The following is an 18,152-nucleotide window of genomic DNA, read 5'->3' on the forward strand; positions in this document are numbered from 1 at the left end:
ACCGCGAGCCCTGCCACAGTCCCTTTATTTACACACCGAGTAGTTTTGTTACCAGTTGCGAAGGGATCAGTGAGCAGTGCTAAGTGAAATGCCTGAGGTTCCAGTTGGGCTGGGGAGGCAGACGAGGAGCGAGGGCAAGAGAGGAAGGCATGAAGCAGGGTCTCCTGACTTTCCAGGCTGCCAGCATCTCTCCCAGCTGATGCTATTCACTTGTGCTGCTCTTGCTGCCTGAACTCTGAGCATTGCAGCTTTTTTCCTTTTTTTTTTTTTTTTTTTTTTAATATATATTTTTGACAGTGGGAAAAAAAAATCAAAGTGGCTGGATAAATAATGTAGTTGGAAAGGGCTTTTTATTCCTCTACAGGGCAATGCTGAGGCCAAGGTTTATCTGGGTCAGAGGAACCTGCTGAACCGGTATCTTCATACAAATTCCAGGTCCGTCTGTAACACAAGGAACAGAACAGGCACATTAGGGCTTTTAGAATGACCTCTAACAGGTAAATGAAACAGTCCCGAGGATGAAGTGGCTGTGGCTATGAGCATCACGAATCAACAGAAGTGAGTGTTACACAGCTTCATGCACCCTTTTTACTCTGTCGTAAAATAGTCACAGCCCCAGACATGGGCTCTGCTGCACTTGAACGTGCAAAGCTTTTAAACTGGTTGCTGTTGCTGTTGGGTCTGATATCCTGTTCTGCTGCTGCTTATGTGGATGAGCCCAACCTGGGCAAGAGCTTCTTGTCTCACCATGAACCTGATCCTGGGGGTGCTGTAGACTCTTCACAAGATACGAGGCTACATGTTTTCACAGTGGACTATGACTATGTGCAGATTCCCTATGAAGTTACTCTTTGGATCCTCCTTGCCTCTCTTGCAAAAATAGGTAAGTAGAAAATGGGTCTTGGGTCTTCCTACCTCAGCAAGAAGTTAAAATATACCACGTAGCCAAGTACCTTCCATGCATTTTTGTAGTTGGGATTGATTTTACTTTTTCTGTCCTCAAAAGAACAGGTATGTTCATTACCATGGCAGTAGCATTATTCCATCTCTGAATGCTTCTAGATAACTTAAGTAAACATATGACCTTATATCTCTTGGGTTTTCTATGTTATTGAGTAGCAACACAGCTCCCCTACACAGCGCTGTCCAACCCTTTTTCTAATGTTTATACATCACAAGATATCAGAATTTGCAACATGAAACTGCTGTAGAAATCAGTTACATCAGACTGAGATCTCAACATATTGATTTTGGGGGACAAAAGAGGAAAGAATTCCTCTGTTGTGTGAATAATAGGAAATATTTCCCTCTGAGCCTTTGTTTTACATATTTGCTCTTAAAAGTTGCTCAGAAAGTAATACTAGAGGAGAGGGACTGAGAGTCTAAGAGGGTGTAGGTCATCAGAGATGTAAGGTGGGTTCCTTCTGAATACATACCAAATCATCCAGCTTCTACTAGAACTCCATGTGGGTATCTGAATGGACCAAAATAACTCATGGGACAGTAGGGACTGCAACTAACACAGCAAATGGCTCATCATATCTTACACATTTTCATGGCTGGGCTCAAATTATTTTGACTACTCCAAATTAATGCAGCAATGTCCAATAAATGAAGAAGATGGTACTAATATGAAGAGCTGACACATGTAATCTTTTTTTTTTTTTTTTTTTTTTTTAATCTTTCCATAAGATTTTCAAACTTTACTATAGAATAGGCTGGTAGGTGACTGATACTACTCAGGAGGTGGCCTGAAGAAAAACATTTTTCATATCATAGTCACCCTGCTGACAAAAATCATTACCACTGACTGTGATTTCCCAGTTTCATTATAGCTGATGGTCTCAATCCAATTCCTATAAACAAACATCTTCACTGCTAGCATAAAATAAAATTTGTTGTTATGGCATCAGCAGAGTGTGTTAGCAGTAAGCATATTGACCAATTTCTTTATTCATCATCCATAAAAGCACAGGACTTGCCATATGGCACATCTACTCAATATTCTTGTTTTGAGCAAGAAATAGATACTTTAGAAGAACTGTGTGATGCCTTCCTAGTGAACTGTTCCCTTTACTGGGAGTTTTCAAATAATACTATTTTTGATGCAAAGTGTGGAGCTGCTGATTTCAAATATACTTGGAAGAAAGAGTTGGTCTGAATAATCTGGTTACCCAGAGAAGAAGATTTCCAAACTGTTTAACATTTTCAGTGTTTTATTCAGGTATTATCTTTGTGGATTTCAAGATTTCAGGGTGGGAAACACTTCAGAGGTTCTGAAAGGCAAAACAATCCCCTTATTCTGTAAAACTGACAGAAGACTTGAGCATGATAATTAAAAGGGAGATGAGTCAAGTTATAATCTTAACATACCTTTTGGTAAAAAAAATAAAAACTGGTGTCCTACATATATTATTGAAAATTTAACAAAAATATTTTTCTGTTCCTTTACTTTTGAAGATTGATAATTCAAGGGTCACAGAAATACACTCATGGCATTACCTTCTAGAGTTACAAGATGAAGGCTGACCTACCTTCAGGCATAGAGACACAGACACTGGATTTAAAGGTTTCTTAGTTTGCCTCATTCTCATTATTGTAAATTCTGAAAAAATCCTTACATTTCTAGTAGATACACCTTTCATTCACAATATGATTACACAGTTCCTGGTATAGTAGACAACCTAATAGCAGTTGGGCATTAAGGATTCTTGAAGAATATTTCTTTCCAAATTGTGGAGAACATTTTCAAAGAGGTTTCTGCCTTCCCAGAAGCGGAGCTTAGGTTCAGGCATGCTTGTTTGAAAATCAAGAGCTGGAAAGCAGGAAGAGAAGAGATTCATGGCCAAGCTCTTGGCCTGCTTTAATGATACAAGTCTGGGAATGTTTAGTTTCAAGGGGAACAGTGCTGCCTGGTTTTACATTCATAATCCCAAGAACAAAAGCTGTCTGAAGACAAAGTATTCAAACACAGGTAAAACATCTGTCTGACATCAGGTTGCTTTAAACTTGAATAATATCCTAATGTTTTATTCAAGGTTTTCATATCTATCACCGATTACCAAGACTCATGCCTGAAAGCTGCATCCTGATTGCCATTGGAGCACTGGTAGGAGCAATCATCTTTGCTTCACATCACAAATCTCCACCAGTGATGAACACAAGTATTTACTTCTTGTATCTCCTTCCACCCATTATCCTGGAGGAGGGTTATTTCATGCCAACTCGCCCGTTTTTTGAAAACTTTGGGTCCATTCTGTGGTGGTCTGTTATGGGATCTCTGCTAAACTCATTTGGGATTGGCCTCTCCCTCTATGGAGTCTGCCAGATCAAAGCTTTCGGCCTGACCAACGTGAACCTGCTGCAGAATCTGCTCTTTGGCAGCATGATTTCAGCGGTGGATCCTGTGGCAGCGCTGGTAGTTTTTGAAGAAGCCTCTGTTAACGAGCAGCTTTACATGATGATCTTTGGAGAGTCATTGCTAAATGATGGCATAACTGTGGTGAGTTTCTTTCCACTCCATGTCTTCCCCTCTTTGGGGTCTTGTGGCTTGTAGGGTTATTGGGCACAGGACCAGAGCGGTTTTAAGGAGATTCTAGATACATTATTTATTTTTATGGATACTCTACTCCATTACCCAAAAGGGACTTTAATGTATGTAAAAATTACATCTCATATTAACTCTTTCAAAAGCCTGTATTTTAGAGCTGCTGGAAGAGGGAAGCATATATATACACGTGAGAACTCATCTTACTCTTGCATTCACTGAAGTGGATGGGTGAGATACAGCTGATTTTCCTGGTAGGATCAGTGTAAGACCTAGGAATGTTCTTGACATTATGCAAGGAAATAAAAAGAAAATTTTACTGCTTAGAGACTGAAGGAAGCAGGGGTAGAAATATGGGAGACCCTGCTTTGTCATACGTCTCAGAAAGCCCTCTGAAAAAAAAAAAAAGAAATCCAAATGTGGACAACCTCTGGAAGCCATACTGTATCCTCCAGCCCCTCCAAGGAAGTTCCCAAGAGACCTTAGAGAGGAATTCCAAATGTCGCTAATAACATTGCATAACTGTTTCTATCAGTAAAAAAATTGACATCTGACAAATGCTCACCTATTTTGGCAGTCTTATCTCGAGTATCCAGAAACAATGCTTCTAGAATAAGAGAGATTTTGTTTGGTTGGTTGGTTGTTTTTTGTTGTTGTTTTTAGTTGTTGTTTTTCTCTTTTAATAGGAAAAGAATGCTTTTACAGAGCTTCTTTCGCTAATATCTTCCCCCATATCTCATTAGTTCTGCTAAAATTGGAGCAATTTGAAACTCTAGCTGTAAAGCAGAAGTGGTAGGAACACTGAGAACACACACGTTTTTCAAGGAAGAAATTTCAAGCAGGAAATTAATTGCTCAGAAACCAACAGCACTACTCCTGTGCTACAAGTTAATGGCAGGTTAAGGAGTTTCGTTAGATAAGATCTTTACAGAATTTAAATCACAGGAATCTAAGACACATAAAAACTATTCAGATACTGCTATACATGAGGTGCAGCACAACTTGGACTTGTAAAATCTGTATAAAGTTCACTGCTGAAAGGCATCATGGGAAAAGTGCAGTTTATGAGTGATGAGAAAAGGAAAAAGAAAAAAGTAATTTCTTGCAGCCACAACCTATTGATCATAAATCCTTCCTCTTGTTGAATCAGAGATGTAAGGCTGATGTAGAACTAAGGGGCAAATGTTACTTCGTTTACATGAAAACTATCTGTGTGCTGTAGTTGTAACAGAAAAGTCCAGGATGCATCTATCACTTACACTTGTCTTTTTGGTTCCTGTAAGTGCAAACCTCAAAAAATTAGTACCTCTTCTTCACTCTGAAAGAGCTTGTTTCATGCTTTTTTTGACTGGCTCACTGCATTGCCTTTCCCTTTCTCCCAGCTGTTATTTACATCCCAGGTCCAACTCCTGATGGTATTTACATGAGCTTTCAGTCAGGATCCTGTTACAGCAGAAATGTTTAAAGACAGAAGGCCTTTTAAGGCAGTGGTATATAGGCACTCCTCAGCTTCAATAGGTGTGTTAGTAAAAGAGACGAAAGGGCTGTACATGGGGTATTCTGGCTACAACACTGTGAGTTCCCACTGCTCCCACACACTTATCTTTGGGGCTCTTCTCACAGCAGCTGTTTTGCAAGCAGTTTGTCAGCTCCTGCTATTGCATCTCTGCATCAGCTACCACTCATCCATTTTCTGGGCATTTCAGTTTTCAGAATCTCTACCTGTCTTTATGCTTGAGAAGACTGAAGTATTTGTCACCTGAATGGAGTCCAGTGGGTGGCTTTCTCCTCTCTGATATCCCATTTGCTTTAAAGACTCTAAAACTATTTATCTCAGGTGTCTTATCTTACCATTTCCTTCTTTTTCTCTCTTAACCATTTCATTTAACTCTATGTGTTTAAAAAAGATAATATCTCCAAGATATATTAAGCATACATATTTTTTTATTGTTTAAATACAAATATGCCCTGGCTCTCTCCAGTCTGCTTATCAGCTAGAACATTTTTTACCCAGCAGGAAAAACTGGTATGAATTTTGTTGAACTTGTGTATTACATTTCAGGCAACAATAGTTGTCTCCTATATTTAGTTCAATATCCTGGTATTAAAGAAATCACAAAAGAACAGATAGGGGAATTTGAATTATGATCTAGAAGTTATGCCTTTGACTTGAAGAGAGAAAGTGGAAAATTTACACTTTTTACCCATTGGTACTTTTTCCTATTCTCCTCAGTAGGGCCATATCTGTGGATGGAACAAGAAAGTTCCAAGTCCTGTTAATTGAACCCCGTTGTTTCCGAGTGCTTCAGAGTAGCTCAGACAGCAACAGGACTGGTCCTAGCATATATCATAAATTAGTGGAGTTTTAAAGCCCTGTTCAAAATAGTGATGTTGGTAAATACAGTGCAGAGCTTATTCAAACCTGAACACAGGTGAAGCAAACTGATTTTGCTGCAAAATGTTTCAGTCATCTGAAGCTCTGCTCCTCAATATACACAGATTATTTTGTTTCTCAACAGGGGCTGAGCACATGTATGCATCAGGAAATGGAATATTCTCTGACTGCTTCATCTCTGAGGCTTGATTTTAGAAACACTGGGAACACCTATATATCATGCTGTACTCAAAATGAGTGCAAGTGACTATATTCTCTAATGGCACCATTTCTTCTTTGTATGCAGCAGAACAGTTTAATATAACACATGTTGAAGACCCAAGTACAATTATTGAGGGAATCTGAATTTGCCCATCTGGTGTCACTGAGGAAGGCTTTGACTACTGGGATATATGGGTGCTAGGAAGGAGGATGGAGGCAGTCTCTGCTACTGATGTTAAACTTGAGCCACTGTGTTTAGAGTACAACTAACTACAGTTGTCATTAAGAATCATCAGGGTGGTAAGAAAAAGTTACCAAAGCTGCCTGTGTTGGTGGTTAAGGCAGACACTGACAATTTTTCCCCCCAATGCTTCTGATGGGGATGACATGTGCAATAATTGTATATAGACAGCTGGAGCACAGAGCAGTCCCTGGGGAGTCCCCTGTGGGTGACAATGTTATGCTCTCTCTTTCTCTTCCTGGCTCTAAGAGCCTCCCAGTGGTACACCACCACACAGTAACATCCTCTCCAAAAAGGCCATTCTCAGAGTTGCTAAAGGGCACCAACTATCAATCCACCCCTTCTTTTTGAGTGAATAGAAGCATCCTAAGCTGATTCAGGCTTTCCTACCATGTAAAGAATGATAGTACTCCATTTACTGTCATAAACACTGCAATGTAACTTAGCTGAGGAGCACTTACATGGAACCTTACTTGTATGACACAGTGCAGGTTGTTATACAGAACAGTTTATTCTAATGAAGCATGTTACAAAAAAAAAAAGAAATTATGTCATATTTGCATAATTTCTATTTTGATGCCAACTCAATTAAATAATACAGACACTTTAGGAACTAGAAAAGGGGAAAAAAAACTTGCAAAGTCATTTGCTGAGGATAACTTGCTTTATTTGTAAGTCAGCATAGATTCATGCCTTGGTATAATTTACAAAGAACCACAATTCTTAGGAATAGATTAAAGTCTACAGGAAAGGGGGAACAGAGAGAAAACAGACTCTGTAATTAAAAGCTATATGGTAGGTTCAGTGAGGTTTGCTTACTGAGGAGAATGAAAACTCTTTTCCTTATCTCCCACTGAACAGTCGAATTTCATACACTGGCATTAGGAAAAAGCAGTTCTATGCATTTTCTCACATGAAATATTTTGTTTTGCTGTGTCTGTCCCCCAGAAATATTAGCAGTGAGCCTCCTGGAGAACAGGCTGTGTGACAGCCTCAAGGTCACATGTCCCCAGCAGCAATTTAAGATTAGATAGTACCTGGGGAGTAATTATTATCCTAATGAACTTGACTCTTCTACCTGCAAATACCTGCTTTAATCTTCTTAATAACCTTCTGGAATTAACTAAATGAAGAAGAAAGACCAAAAAAAACCATAAAGTGCAAATGATTTTGGTCTATTTTTTGTTTTTGAACTAATGCTTTGATGTAACAGCTTTGGAGAGCTGGTGTCTTTAGATGTTTCCCAAATTCTCTTGAAAACTGAAAGGTGACTTTCATGTGTTACGCTCTCACTGTAAACAGACCTGACAGGACTTAATATTAACCAATTGTCAACAACCTCTAGAACCTTTTTATTACTACACCACTTATTACTATGGAAACTTTCTATTAGTTTCTAAAAGGTGAATGGAAGTGGAATATGCTTAAAATTTTCATCACCTATTTCCACAGAAAATAAATTATTGATAATAGAAGTATGATAAAGTTTTCTGCTCTAAATTAAAGAAATTATCTTTACAGACCAAATTATATAACACATTATATAAAAATTATAAATTGCAGTAAATTCAACCTTTCTTCTAATCTGATATTATATTCCTTTAAATTTTGTAATTTCAAGCTTTCTAGTCAAAATGTGCATGTGTGAAGGGTCTTTAGGCCATTTAGAGTGCCACAGTTTTTGTTTCTTACTTTGGAATTGTTCCCTGGGGAGGAGGTTAAGTGGCATGAAACCCAACCCTTCCCTTCCCTTCCCTTCCCTTCCCTTCCCTTCCCTTCCCTTCCCTTCCCTTCCCCTTCCCTTCCCTTCCCTTCCCTTCCCTTCCCTTCCCTTCCCTTCCTTCCCTTCCTTCCCTTCCCTTCCTTCCTTCCTTCCCTTCCCTTCCCTTCCTTCCCTTCCTTCCCTTCCCTTCCTTCCCTTCCCCTCCCTCCCTCCCCCCTCCCCTCCTCCCCTCCTCCCCTCCTCCCTCCCTCCCCAATGTTTTCCATTCCCAGTGATGTTTCATGATTTTTATGTGTCAAGTACTACTGAGAAACCTTTAACATTTCTGAGCCACCTCATGAAGTTTGCCCAGAAGATCTACTGATCATACAGACAATCTAAATGGAATTTAAATCCAGTGTGTGATTCTTAGTCCCTGCCCTGCCTCATTTTGAGTCAGAAAGAGAACGTGGAGGGTAGAGCCTGGAGATTTTAAAGTACCCAGCTGGGCTTTCAACATCTGCTACTAAGATCAAAAATTAAATTTACCTTCAGAAAACAAAACAAAAAGAAGAGTATTTCTGATTACATCCACGGCATTTGGTCCCTGAATGTTTTACTTCTATTGCACAGCCATCTACCCTTCATTTTTTGCTCTTTTTCAGGGTACTTAACAGGCTTCTAATCCTGGGACTTGTTAAGAACCAGCTGAGATTTTGATTATTACTTTGCTGGTCTGTCTAAAGCAATTTTAGGCATACATAGACACCCACACTCAACTACAAAATGAGTAAGACAGGGAAATTCAGAAAGATGCCTGACTGCTGTGTCTTTATTTTCACATATAGGTTTTATATAACATCTTCATCGCCTTCACCCAGATGCACAGGTATGAAGAAATCGAATCCATTGACGTCTTCGCTGGCTTTGCTCGCTTCTTCGTGGTGGGGCTGGGTGGTGTGTTGTTTGGGATCGTGTTTGGATTTGTTTCAGCATTCATGACTCGATTCACCCACAACGTCTCTGCAATTGAGCCCCTGCTGGTCTTCATGTTCAGCTACCTCTCATACTTGTCCGCTGAAACCCTTTACATCTCTGGCATTTTGGCGTGAGTATTCCTTATTTTGGATGACCTCTTGAAGGAAGTGGTATTGTTTTGTGCAGGTGGTTTGCTCAAGGTTGGTACAACACAGGCATTCAGCCTCTGGCTTAGAGATCTGCAGTGGACACCTTCTAAGAGATCTGCAAAATGCAGTGGTAACTAGGAAATGGCTACAGTCAATGTAGGAATAGATGTGATACCAAGGAGTGTTGGCAAAAGTACTGCAAGCTGTGTGTAAAGTAACCAGTGCTGCTACCATCTGTCTGCTACTTCTGATGAGATCAGCAGTAGGAGAGAATGATTTGATAATACATCACTTTATCTGTATTTATTTCTAAGCACCATCACCAGAGAGATGTAAAGCAATGAGTATGGAAAACATAATAAAGAATGTCAGAGTTCTTGGTTTTGTATACAGCTGTGAACATCACCTCTAACACAATTTACTGGAATTACATTACATTTGGACAGCATCACTGGGATTGAAACTGAGCAAAACCAGACAACTGAGAACCTCAAATACACAGGCATACATACATATCCTCATGTGTATGGATATTGACAACCACATTTTGATATGGTCAGGATAGTTTGGTACTGCTATAATGCTGGGGACCGCTTCCTTAAAGTGCTGTGACAGAATGGGTGCCCACTGCAGAGAGAAAGCTGGCAGGTCTGTCGGCTGGAGTAAATGCAGAGAGAGCGAGCATTGTGGGAAGGAAAAATGGTGGCGGCAGGAAAGGAGTGAGAAGAAAAAGGAAGGGTGTAAGTGAGAGACTTTAGGAGAAAACTGCTGGCAGGTGACTTTCACGGATACCACACAAAACAGGCCCTGAGCAGGGTAGAGGTTACAGAAATAGGGAACCTCATGGTGCTACATGGTCCAGTTGGTGCTGCTAGCTGCTGTAGGCTCAGTGCCCAGCTGGTGGATAGCAGCAGCCTTGCATGGCCTGTGCTGGCTCTGAGCTTTCATAATGGGTCTTGCAGGATCTAGTGTTCCAGAAAGGACATCCCTTTATTGAGAACAAACCAGTTTAAACCTAACAAATGCAAGCACATAGTTGCTGATGTCCAGACAGGTGCATTTACTCACCACCATTTGCGAAACTTTGATTTCATAGAACAACAGGTTTGGGTTGGAAGGGACCTTTAAAGGTCATCTAGTACAACCTCCTGCAATGTGCAGGGACATCCTCAGCTAGATCAGGTTGCTCAGATCCCCATCCAAACTGACCTTGAATGTTTCCAGTGTTGGGACATCTGCCGCTATTCTGCACAATCTGTTCTAGTGTTTCATCACTCTCATAGTAAAAAAGTTCTCCCTTATATGTAGTCTAAATATACCTAAATCTTTTAGTTTTAAAACCATTACCCCTTGTCCCATGGCAATAGGTGCTACTAAAAGGTTTGTCCCCATCTTTCTTATAGGCCTCCTTTAAATATCAAAAATTTGAAATGAGGTGTCCCTGAGGCCTTCTCTTCTCCAGGCTGAACAACCCCAGTTTGTTGAGCTTCAGAGCAGAGTTGGCTTTGTAAAAAACTACCTTGCAGAATGACCCTGGGAAGCAATATTTGCATATGTAAACGTACTAAATAAGTAGTTAGACAGGATATAGGTTATCCTGAGAAATTAGACAAGGCAGATGAGTCTTGTACTATGTTTTGCATACCCAGTACATTTGCCCAGATTTAGGTGACTGGCAACTTTAGTTGAGCAGGGTGAGACCTACTATTCAGGTGGTGCTAATACCTTATGTACCCTTTCCTACCTGCACTGCCCAAAATGCTGCTTGCCTGCCTATCCAGTGCAGTAGACTACATAGCTCTTTATTTCTTTTAATTCTTATTTTCATTAGAGTTCTGAAATTATTAGTAATATAAGAATGTTAATATAATTGAGATTTATTATTCTTACTGCCTCATTAAGGAAATTGCTTGTTTTAGAGATGGGAGCTTATTGTCACCCTTCTGAATTATTGAGGATTCATTCATCTTTAGCTTGGATCCTGAGAGTCTATTATGCATGTGTATCTGAAAGTCAACAGTATTAATCATTAATGCCTAATGCCTTGTCTTGGAGTGTCCTTGGACATGCTAAATGACTCAGCCTCACCATGATACCCTTGAGATTTCTTCAGTGGAAATTAAATAAGCAGAAACTAGAGGAAGGTTATTTAACGAGCAGTCAGCATTCTCTGAATTCAGAAGTTTGAAAAAATATAATCACAAGAAGCCCCCAAAGACTAAAATCATATCAGTAGAAACTAAATAGGTGTTGGAATATGTTATTAACATAGCACTCAATCTATTTATTGCCTATGACTATGCAAAAGGGAGGGGAGAAGAGGGAATCCCCTTCAGTAGGACTGCTCAAAGACTGCTGCTCCATGTGATTACCATCAGTGTCTGTGCTGGGTGGCTGCTGATACTTCTGAAGCAGGCTCTAGGTTTCATTAACAGTGAAATGGAAAATATCTCTTTACTTCCTTAGGCACCTTCCCCACACCCTAGATAACTAAAAGGGGAAGGACATCTCTGTAGGATAACTGAATTTCCACCTGCTGTACAAAAGTGGATTACTGTGGCTGGAGAGTCCTGAAGCTTGATCTGGCACTGCTGATCTGCCAGCCAGGGAGCCACTGGGAGCTTTGGCCCTGGCATGGCACTACCACCATGTTCTTCCACCTCAAAGGGGAAGATCACTAAGAGGCAGGTTATGTTCCTCTAACTGGTACAAAACCAACCTGCCCTTTGTTTGAAACAAATATTTGGTGCTTGGTGACTCTGGGTTAGGCATTCAGGATAAAATGGACTTTGTACTGGAACTTGATAGCCTCACTTCCTCATCAGGAAGGCTGACTGGTTTGCTTCCTTTATTCTATATGTAAAACAGATTTGTAAAGCTGAATGAAGATGCTTTTCTATCTAATGAAATAGCTAATGTAACTGAAGAAATAAAATGCTTCTTAATATTAGGAAGGTCAGAATCTGGTGATGGAGAGTGCAGGTAATGATGGTTGAGGTTGTTCTTAACTGAAAAGAAAAACAGGTTGAGGCTGATCTCTGATGTTTTTCTTGATACAGGATGACAGCATGTGCAGTGACAATGAAAAAGTATGTGGAGGAGAATGTTTCCCAGAATTCTTATACCACAATAAAATATTTCATGAAGATGCTAAGCAGCATCAGTGAGACCCTTATTTTTGTGTTCATGGGAGTTTCTACAGTGGGAAAAAACCACGAGTGGAACTGGGCCTTCATTTGCTTCACTCTGCTCTTCTGCCTCATTTGGCGGACACTGAGTAAGTCAGCTTTTTCAGAAAACCTTCTCCACACCTCAGAGAGAAAACCTTTGGTGCAAAGGTATGTTAGAAAAGTCTGTGTAGACTGGCACAACTGGTTTATTGTGCTGACAAGCAAGTTTCACAAATCTATACATGAAGAAAAAGGGGGGAAAAGCCCCAGACAAATGTGAATGCCAGTGTCCAAGCACAGACTTCATGTTTAGATGAGAATGGAATATTTTAAGCAAAATAAAATATTATCGTGATTATGCTTATAGAGATGTGCATATCTTAGTTAACTCTGTGCCTTTGGTAAGTGGGCCTCCTAATGATTTCATCACACACTGTCATTAACTAATTAGATAATGTATATCATCACACTTCTAGTGCTATAACACTGGGCCACTAGTGATGGAGACATAGAAAAAGAGGAAAGGTGAAAATTAGCACTGATAGATAACTGAGCAGGGACTTATACCACATGTAGGTCAACCACACTATGCTACTGTTCCTCACAAGTCAACTCTGAAGTTTTAAACTGCTAGAAAATAGTGCCTGTATGAAATTGCTGCATTTTTACACATGGTATCTCCCACTCCTGCAAAGGTCTCCTAGTCTCTGATCTGTGAGACTGGAATTCCTGCAGCACGGGCAGGACAGTTTATAGGTAATTTCACATGAGTTGTGCGACACAGGTGCTCATCTCCTCCTAATGTCCAGGATGGGTTGAAAGTTATGTTGAAAAAGGAGAAGCAATAGGAAGGCTGATGGTTGGTGTTCTGGAGCTGGTAGCAATCCTGGTACACCTCTACCAAGAGCTGCTCTTGTGCTTGTGAGTGAATTTACTGCAACTGTGGAAGCAGAGAGGCAACACATTGCCATCTTCTCCCTCATCTACCATTACTGTTCTGCCAAGCTTTCTAGATGACATAAGAAAAGAAGGAATGACCTACTGGGTCAGACCAACTATCTACTGGTGTCTTCAATGGATCCTGCAGAAGATGCTAATTAGGAAGTGCTTACAGGCCTTGCCATTTTCTGAGCTTTGTTCATCTCCTACTTCTCCAGGATCCTAGAGACTCTGTGATAGAGGTGTGAGAGGGTACACTCCCTGCCTGTGCTACATAGAGGTCTCTTTTTGATTGGTAGTCCATGAGATTACGACTTCCTTTTTTGTAGCCTTAATACTCTGTTCTCACAGAATTTCACAGAATATTCTGAGTTAGAAGAGACCCACCAGGATCATCCAGTCCAACTCTTACGTGAACGGCCCATACAGGGATCAAACCCAAACCTTGGTGCTATCAGCACCATGCTCTAACCAACTGACCTAATCTGATTGGCTGCACCAGGTTAAGTTACAACTGCTGCAACAGAAAGTAAACACATTTACTCCTGGAGAGGTGATGAATTATGGAACACACCCTCCTCAGCCACTGTTATTTGCCACTAGTTAAAAATATGAGTGAACAATGTTTTTGAAATTAAAGATATTTTGGAAGTATAACACATGACAGGGCCAAAAATACAATTATGTAGGCAATCTTATTTCTGACATTTTTTAACTCTGAGTGCCTGAATTTGCCATCTTAAGAGCATTCTTTTTGAATTTCAGTAGGGTTTTTTTCAGAGTAGTTTATAATTTTAAAGAAAATGAGAAATCCAGCCTTGGAGGAGATATTCTGAGCGCTGAAATTAGGCTAACTACCTTGGCTAAGTTAGTAGGTTGGTTCCCCCATGGTTCATTTGTAATCAAAGGAGTACCCTCTGGAGCATCCAGTGGGGCAGAAATCTACACTGATCACCTGCCACCACCTCCTTCGGCCATCTGCCCCATCTATATTCCCTTCAGAGTCGGAGCTGGTGGCTAATGGCATCCCTTGGGGAGATGAGATCAATTTTTTTTTAAAGTCTTCCTTAATGACCTGGAAGAAGGAACAGAGTGCACACCAAGTGACTCTGTAGCTGACAGAAAACTGCAGGAAGTAGTCAATATTCTGGATGGCTTCCATTCAAGGTGTCCTTTCCAGCCTACAGCACTCTGATTCAAACATCTGGGACCAGATATATCAAACATCTGAGATTAAGGTGCTATTTCTTAAATCTCTCGAGTGGTTTATCCCTCAGTCAAAAAGAATGTCAGAGCAGGAAGAAGATGATGATTTGAACCTCAAAGCCCATACACGTTTCAAGACCTTTGATTTTTAAGTCTGGGAGCCCCAGAGAAAGATATTTAACAGAGGAAAAAGAGAAAAGAGGAAACCTGTGCAGGTTCAAGTATGTGCCTCTGAACAACTCTATTATATATAGGGAAGACACAAATACTCAACAGTAGAGGTGGTATGATTCTTGTGGGTTGACAGCAAAAAGAAAGTAATTACATATTTTCTTGCTATTTCTGCACCAAGCATGGCCTCTAAGTTTTTCAAGGCTTGCTTTCCAAGTCCATTTTGAAATGTCATTCCAATCAAGACAGAAACAGTGTTCTCCTGATATAAAAAGTATTTTCCTGCCACATGTCCATCCTTCTCTCAGACACCAAGGGGAGTGCTAGAGCTTTCTAGAGGAAGGCCAAAATATTTTCTGCTAAACTTGTACATTAAAATGATTACGTATTTTTTTCTGAAGCTTGAATAAAGAAAACTGGCCTGAGAGTGATACCTCACATATACAGTTTCAGTCTGAGTACCTGATGTCTAGCATAGTTATAAATAGCCAAAAAAGATCTTGCATAAAGTGATATCTAGCAACCTATTTAACAGGATACTGCTGCTGTCTTTACCGCTAGTAATCTGAGTTTATCAGTGACAGCTGTGTAAAATAACACCAGCAATTACCAGCACTTGTCAGCTTTTATGCCAGTAATTTACCAGTTTCCACACAAAACATAGGATCCATGTTTTCTTTGGAAGACAAGGAAGATTAGGAGTAAATCAAGCAGATTGCTGGAAGTACTCTATAAAGAAAAGTTGCAATCCTTACACTGTCTTACTATTTTCAATTTTTATTAAACAGAGAACTAGAGACACAATAAGCCAGAGGACTAAAAATTAAAAAGCTATTACTCTTTGCCTTTTAGTGAACCTGTCTACAGGACTTGTTGGTAAAGCACTGTTGAAACACTTTGGTCAGACACTGTGCAGAAAGCAGGAAACATTGCAAGGGAAGGCACAGGAAAAACTCTCATCCAGTCATTTTACTTTTCTCCAGAACACTTTGGAGAAAACTATGCAACATACATATGGAAAATAAATCTTTCTCCCTAATCTCACTGCTAAACTGTGTAAATGAATTTAAATCCTGAAGCAGTTATGAATCACCATCTTTTAAACGAGGTTATTTCACGTAAACCAGATTCAGCAGTTGGTCAAAGAGAAGCCACAAAAAAACAAAACTGAAAAAAATGGGCTGTCAACAGTTTCCTGAGCCAAGACATTTTGCCTTTAATATTTTCATTTTCTCCTTGATCAATAATAATAGCTGTGGGGGTTTTCCCTTCCTAGGTGTATTTGCTCTCTTCTACATCAGTAACAAGTTCCGAACATATCCCTTTACTGTCAAAGACCAGCTCATTATTTCCTACAGTGGCCTTCGAGGAGCCAGCAGCTTCTCTCTTGCATTCTTGCTTCCAGTGAATCTCTTCCCCAGAAGAAACCTCTTCATCACTGCTACTCTTGTAGTTATATATTTCACTGTGTTCATCCAAGTAAGTATATTTCTTAATGGATTGCTTTCATGTAATAGAGGTGTCTGAAAGCTTCATAGTGAAAATTGCATTGAATGTACTCAGACGAGGACGAACTATTGCATTTTTTGCCCAGATTTAGCACTTCAATGTGTAATTACCCTTTCAGGAAATTTTAGGTATTACAGAAAGCCTGTACTGAAAAAATGTGTCTTCCAAAATATTCAGGGGAAAGGGTACTATGTGTTCAGAGTTATGCTCACTCCATATGCATTTCCTGATGCTTCCAATTTAAGAAGTATTTTAACTTTACACCAGATCATTCTTTACTGGTGATGTATCCCAAAGTGACCAGAGAACAGCATGTCTCTTCTAAGATGGATTCTGAATTTTATACTTTTTATATATTTCATATTTTTATCTTCATCTATCTTGGAGACCAAATAAGAATATTTTGAAATCCTTTGTAAAAGAATATTAAAGAAAAATCTAGTCAATAATTCATATTTGCAAGTATAGGTGTCTACTTTGGATATTTGGGTTATTCCACCTGGTTTACACTGCTGTACCTGGAAGAACTGAATTTTCTAGAGGTCTTGCATCCCATGCTCTATATTTTCCCATACCAAGATCTCAGATACTATAGGGTGACAATGGGGCACTATGCATGTGTGATAGGTAAAGCACTTAGACTTCACCAGAATGTTTTGGTGGAAAAAATAAATTAATTCTATTTCCGTTTTGAAAATGCTATTCTGCATCAGTACAGTAAAGAATTGGGAACAACTGAAAACTGTTTCTAACTGATATTCCCCCAAGATATTAATTCTAAAAATGTTTAAATAAACGGCTTGAATATTGCAAGACCTCGCAAAGATAATGTTTTCTTTTAAATGAGTCCTGTTTTGAAAAAAATTGGCAATGAGTCAGTTACTTTACATAGTTAGAATATGCCAACAAATATAATCTTGCTTAAAAAAACCCTGGTGTACAATTTTTTTTTAAGTTTTTGATTGTAATTCTCTTCTGTAGTTCTCCATGTAACTAATACTTCATTTGTGTATCTAAGACACAGCTTTCCTAATTTATTAATATTAAACAATTTTGCTTTCTTTCTCTTTTTTCCTGAAAGATAATTAGTAATTCAACTCATTGTTCCAAATGCAGGGAATCACAATTGGACCACTGGTCAGATATCTGGATGTCAAAAAGACAAACAAAAAGGAATCTATCAATGAAGAAATACACGTGAGGGTAAGTTTTTATATCAGTAGCTGGTATCCCAAAAAGAAAAGAAAGGGTGGATAGAGGGAGGCACCTGGAAGCACTGGCATTCCATGGATTTGGACACTCAGTGCTTTTAAGAATACATGGAGGAAATCCTAGGCATAATTTTCTAGACTATTATATCTCATTTATATTCATAGTGACTATCATATTAAAAGATCTAGTCACAAATGTCACGGTGTAGCAAGTCCCTTACTTCTTGGTACTTGTGACCGGGGGAGGATAGAACAGTAATGTTTACAAAATGAACTCACCATCCTTCCTAACCAGATTTGTCAGATATATTTGTTGACATCTTTTGACTGCTTCTAGACAGATTGACACCTCCAAAGTCTTTAACCAAGTTTTATTGAACTAAAATGAGTTGAACCATTGGACTTCAAATTTAGTTTCAAGTTATGAGTCATGATCTTTTCCCTCTCAAACATTTACTTTAGTTCTCAAATTACCATTATAAAAAATAACAGAAAGCTGTTCAAACTGACTTAACAATGTTATAGAAAAAGTATATACATTCTTTCGTTTTCACATTAGGGAATAAATTTGAAATTAATGGAAACACTGGCTTAAAATGAAGGATATGCAGAGACATTAGCAAAATTGGAGCATCTCAACTGATTTTAATTTGAATTTATTTCTTACTGTTTCAACCTTTACATTTAACCTTGAAAAAAATTTACATTTAAAAGCACCACTTACGACAAACTG

The 18,152-nt window shown here is 39.2% G+C and overlaps 1 protein-coding gene across 1 annotated transcript in view; it reads left to right on the forward strand.

Annotated features, from left to right (window-relative positions):
* Window positions 1-609: 609 nt before the first annotated feature.
* Window positions 610-18,152, forward strand: part of SLC9A4 (solute carrier family 9 member A4) — a 30,735-nt gene continuing 13,192 nt past the window's right edge. Inside the window, exons 1-6 of the mRNA XM_050331675.1 lie at window positions 610-883; window positions 3,039-3,502; window positions 8,935-9,194; window positions 12,273-12,490; window positions 15,976-16,178; window positions 17,325-17,411. Of these exons, the coding sequence (XP_050187632.1) occupies window positions 622-883; window positions 3,039-3,502; window positions 8,935-9,194; window positions 12,273-12,490; window positions 15,976-16,178; window positions 17,325-17,411 (1,494 nt within the window). The 5' untranslated portion in view covers window positions 610-621. The remainder of the gene's footprint in view (window positions 884-3,038; window positions 3,503-8,934; window positions 9,195-12,272; window positions 12,491-15,975; window positions 16,179-17,324; window positions 17,412-18,152) is intronic.

This window comes from Myiozetetes cayanensis, unplaced genomic scaffold (genome assembly GCF_022539395.1).
Source record: "Myiozetetes cayanensis isolate MyiCay16 unplaced genomic scaffold, myiCay2020 scf5-8, whole genome shotgun sequence".
NCBI classification, from domain to species: domain Eukaryota; kingdom Metazoa; phylum Chordata; class Aves; order Passeriformes; family Tyrannidae; genus Myiozetetes; species Myiozetetes cayanensis.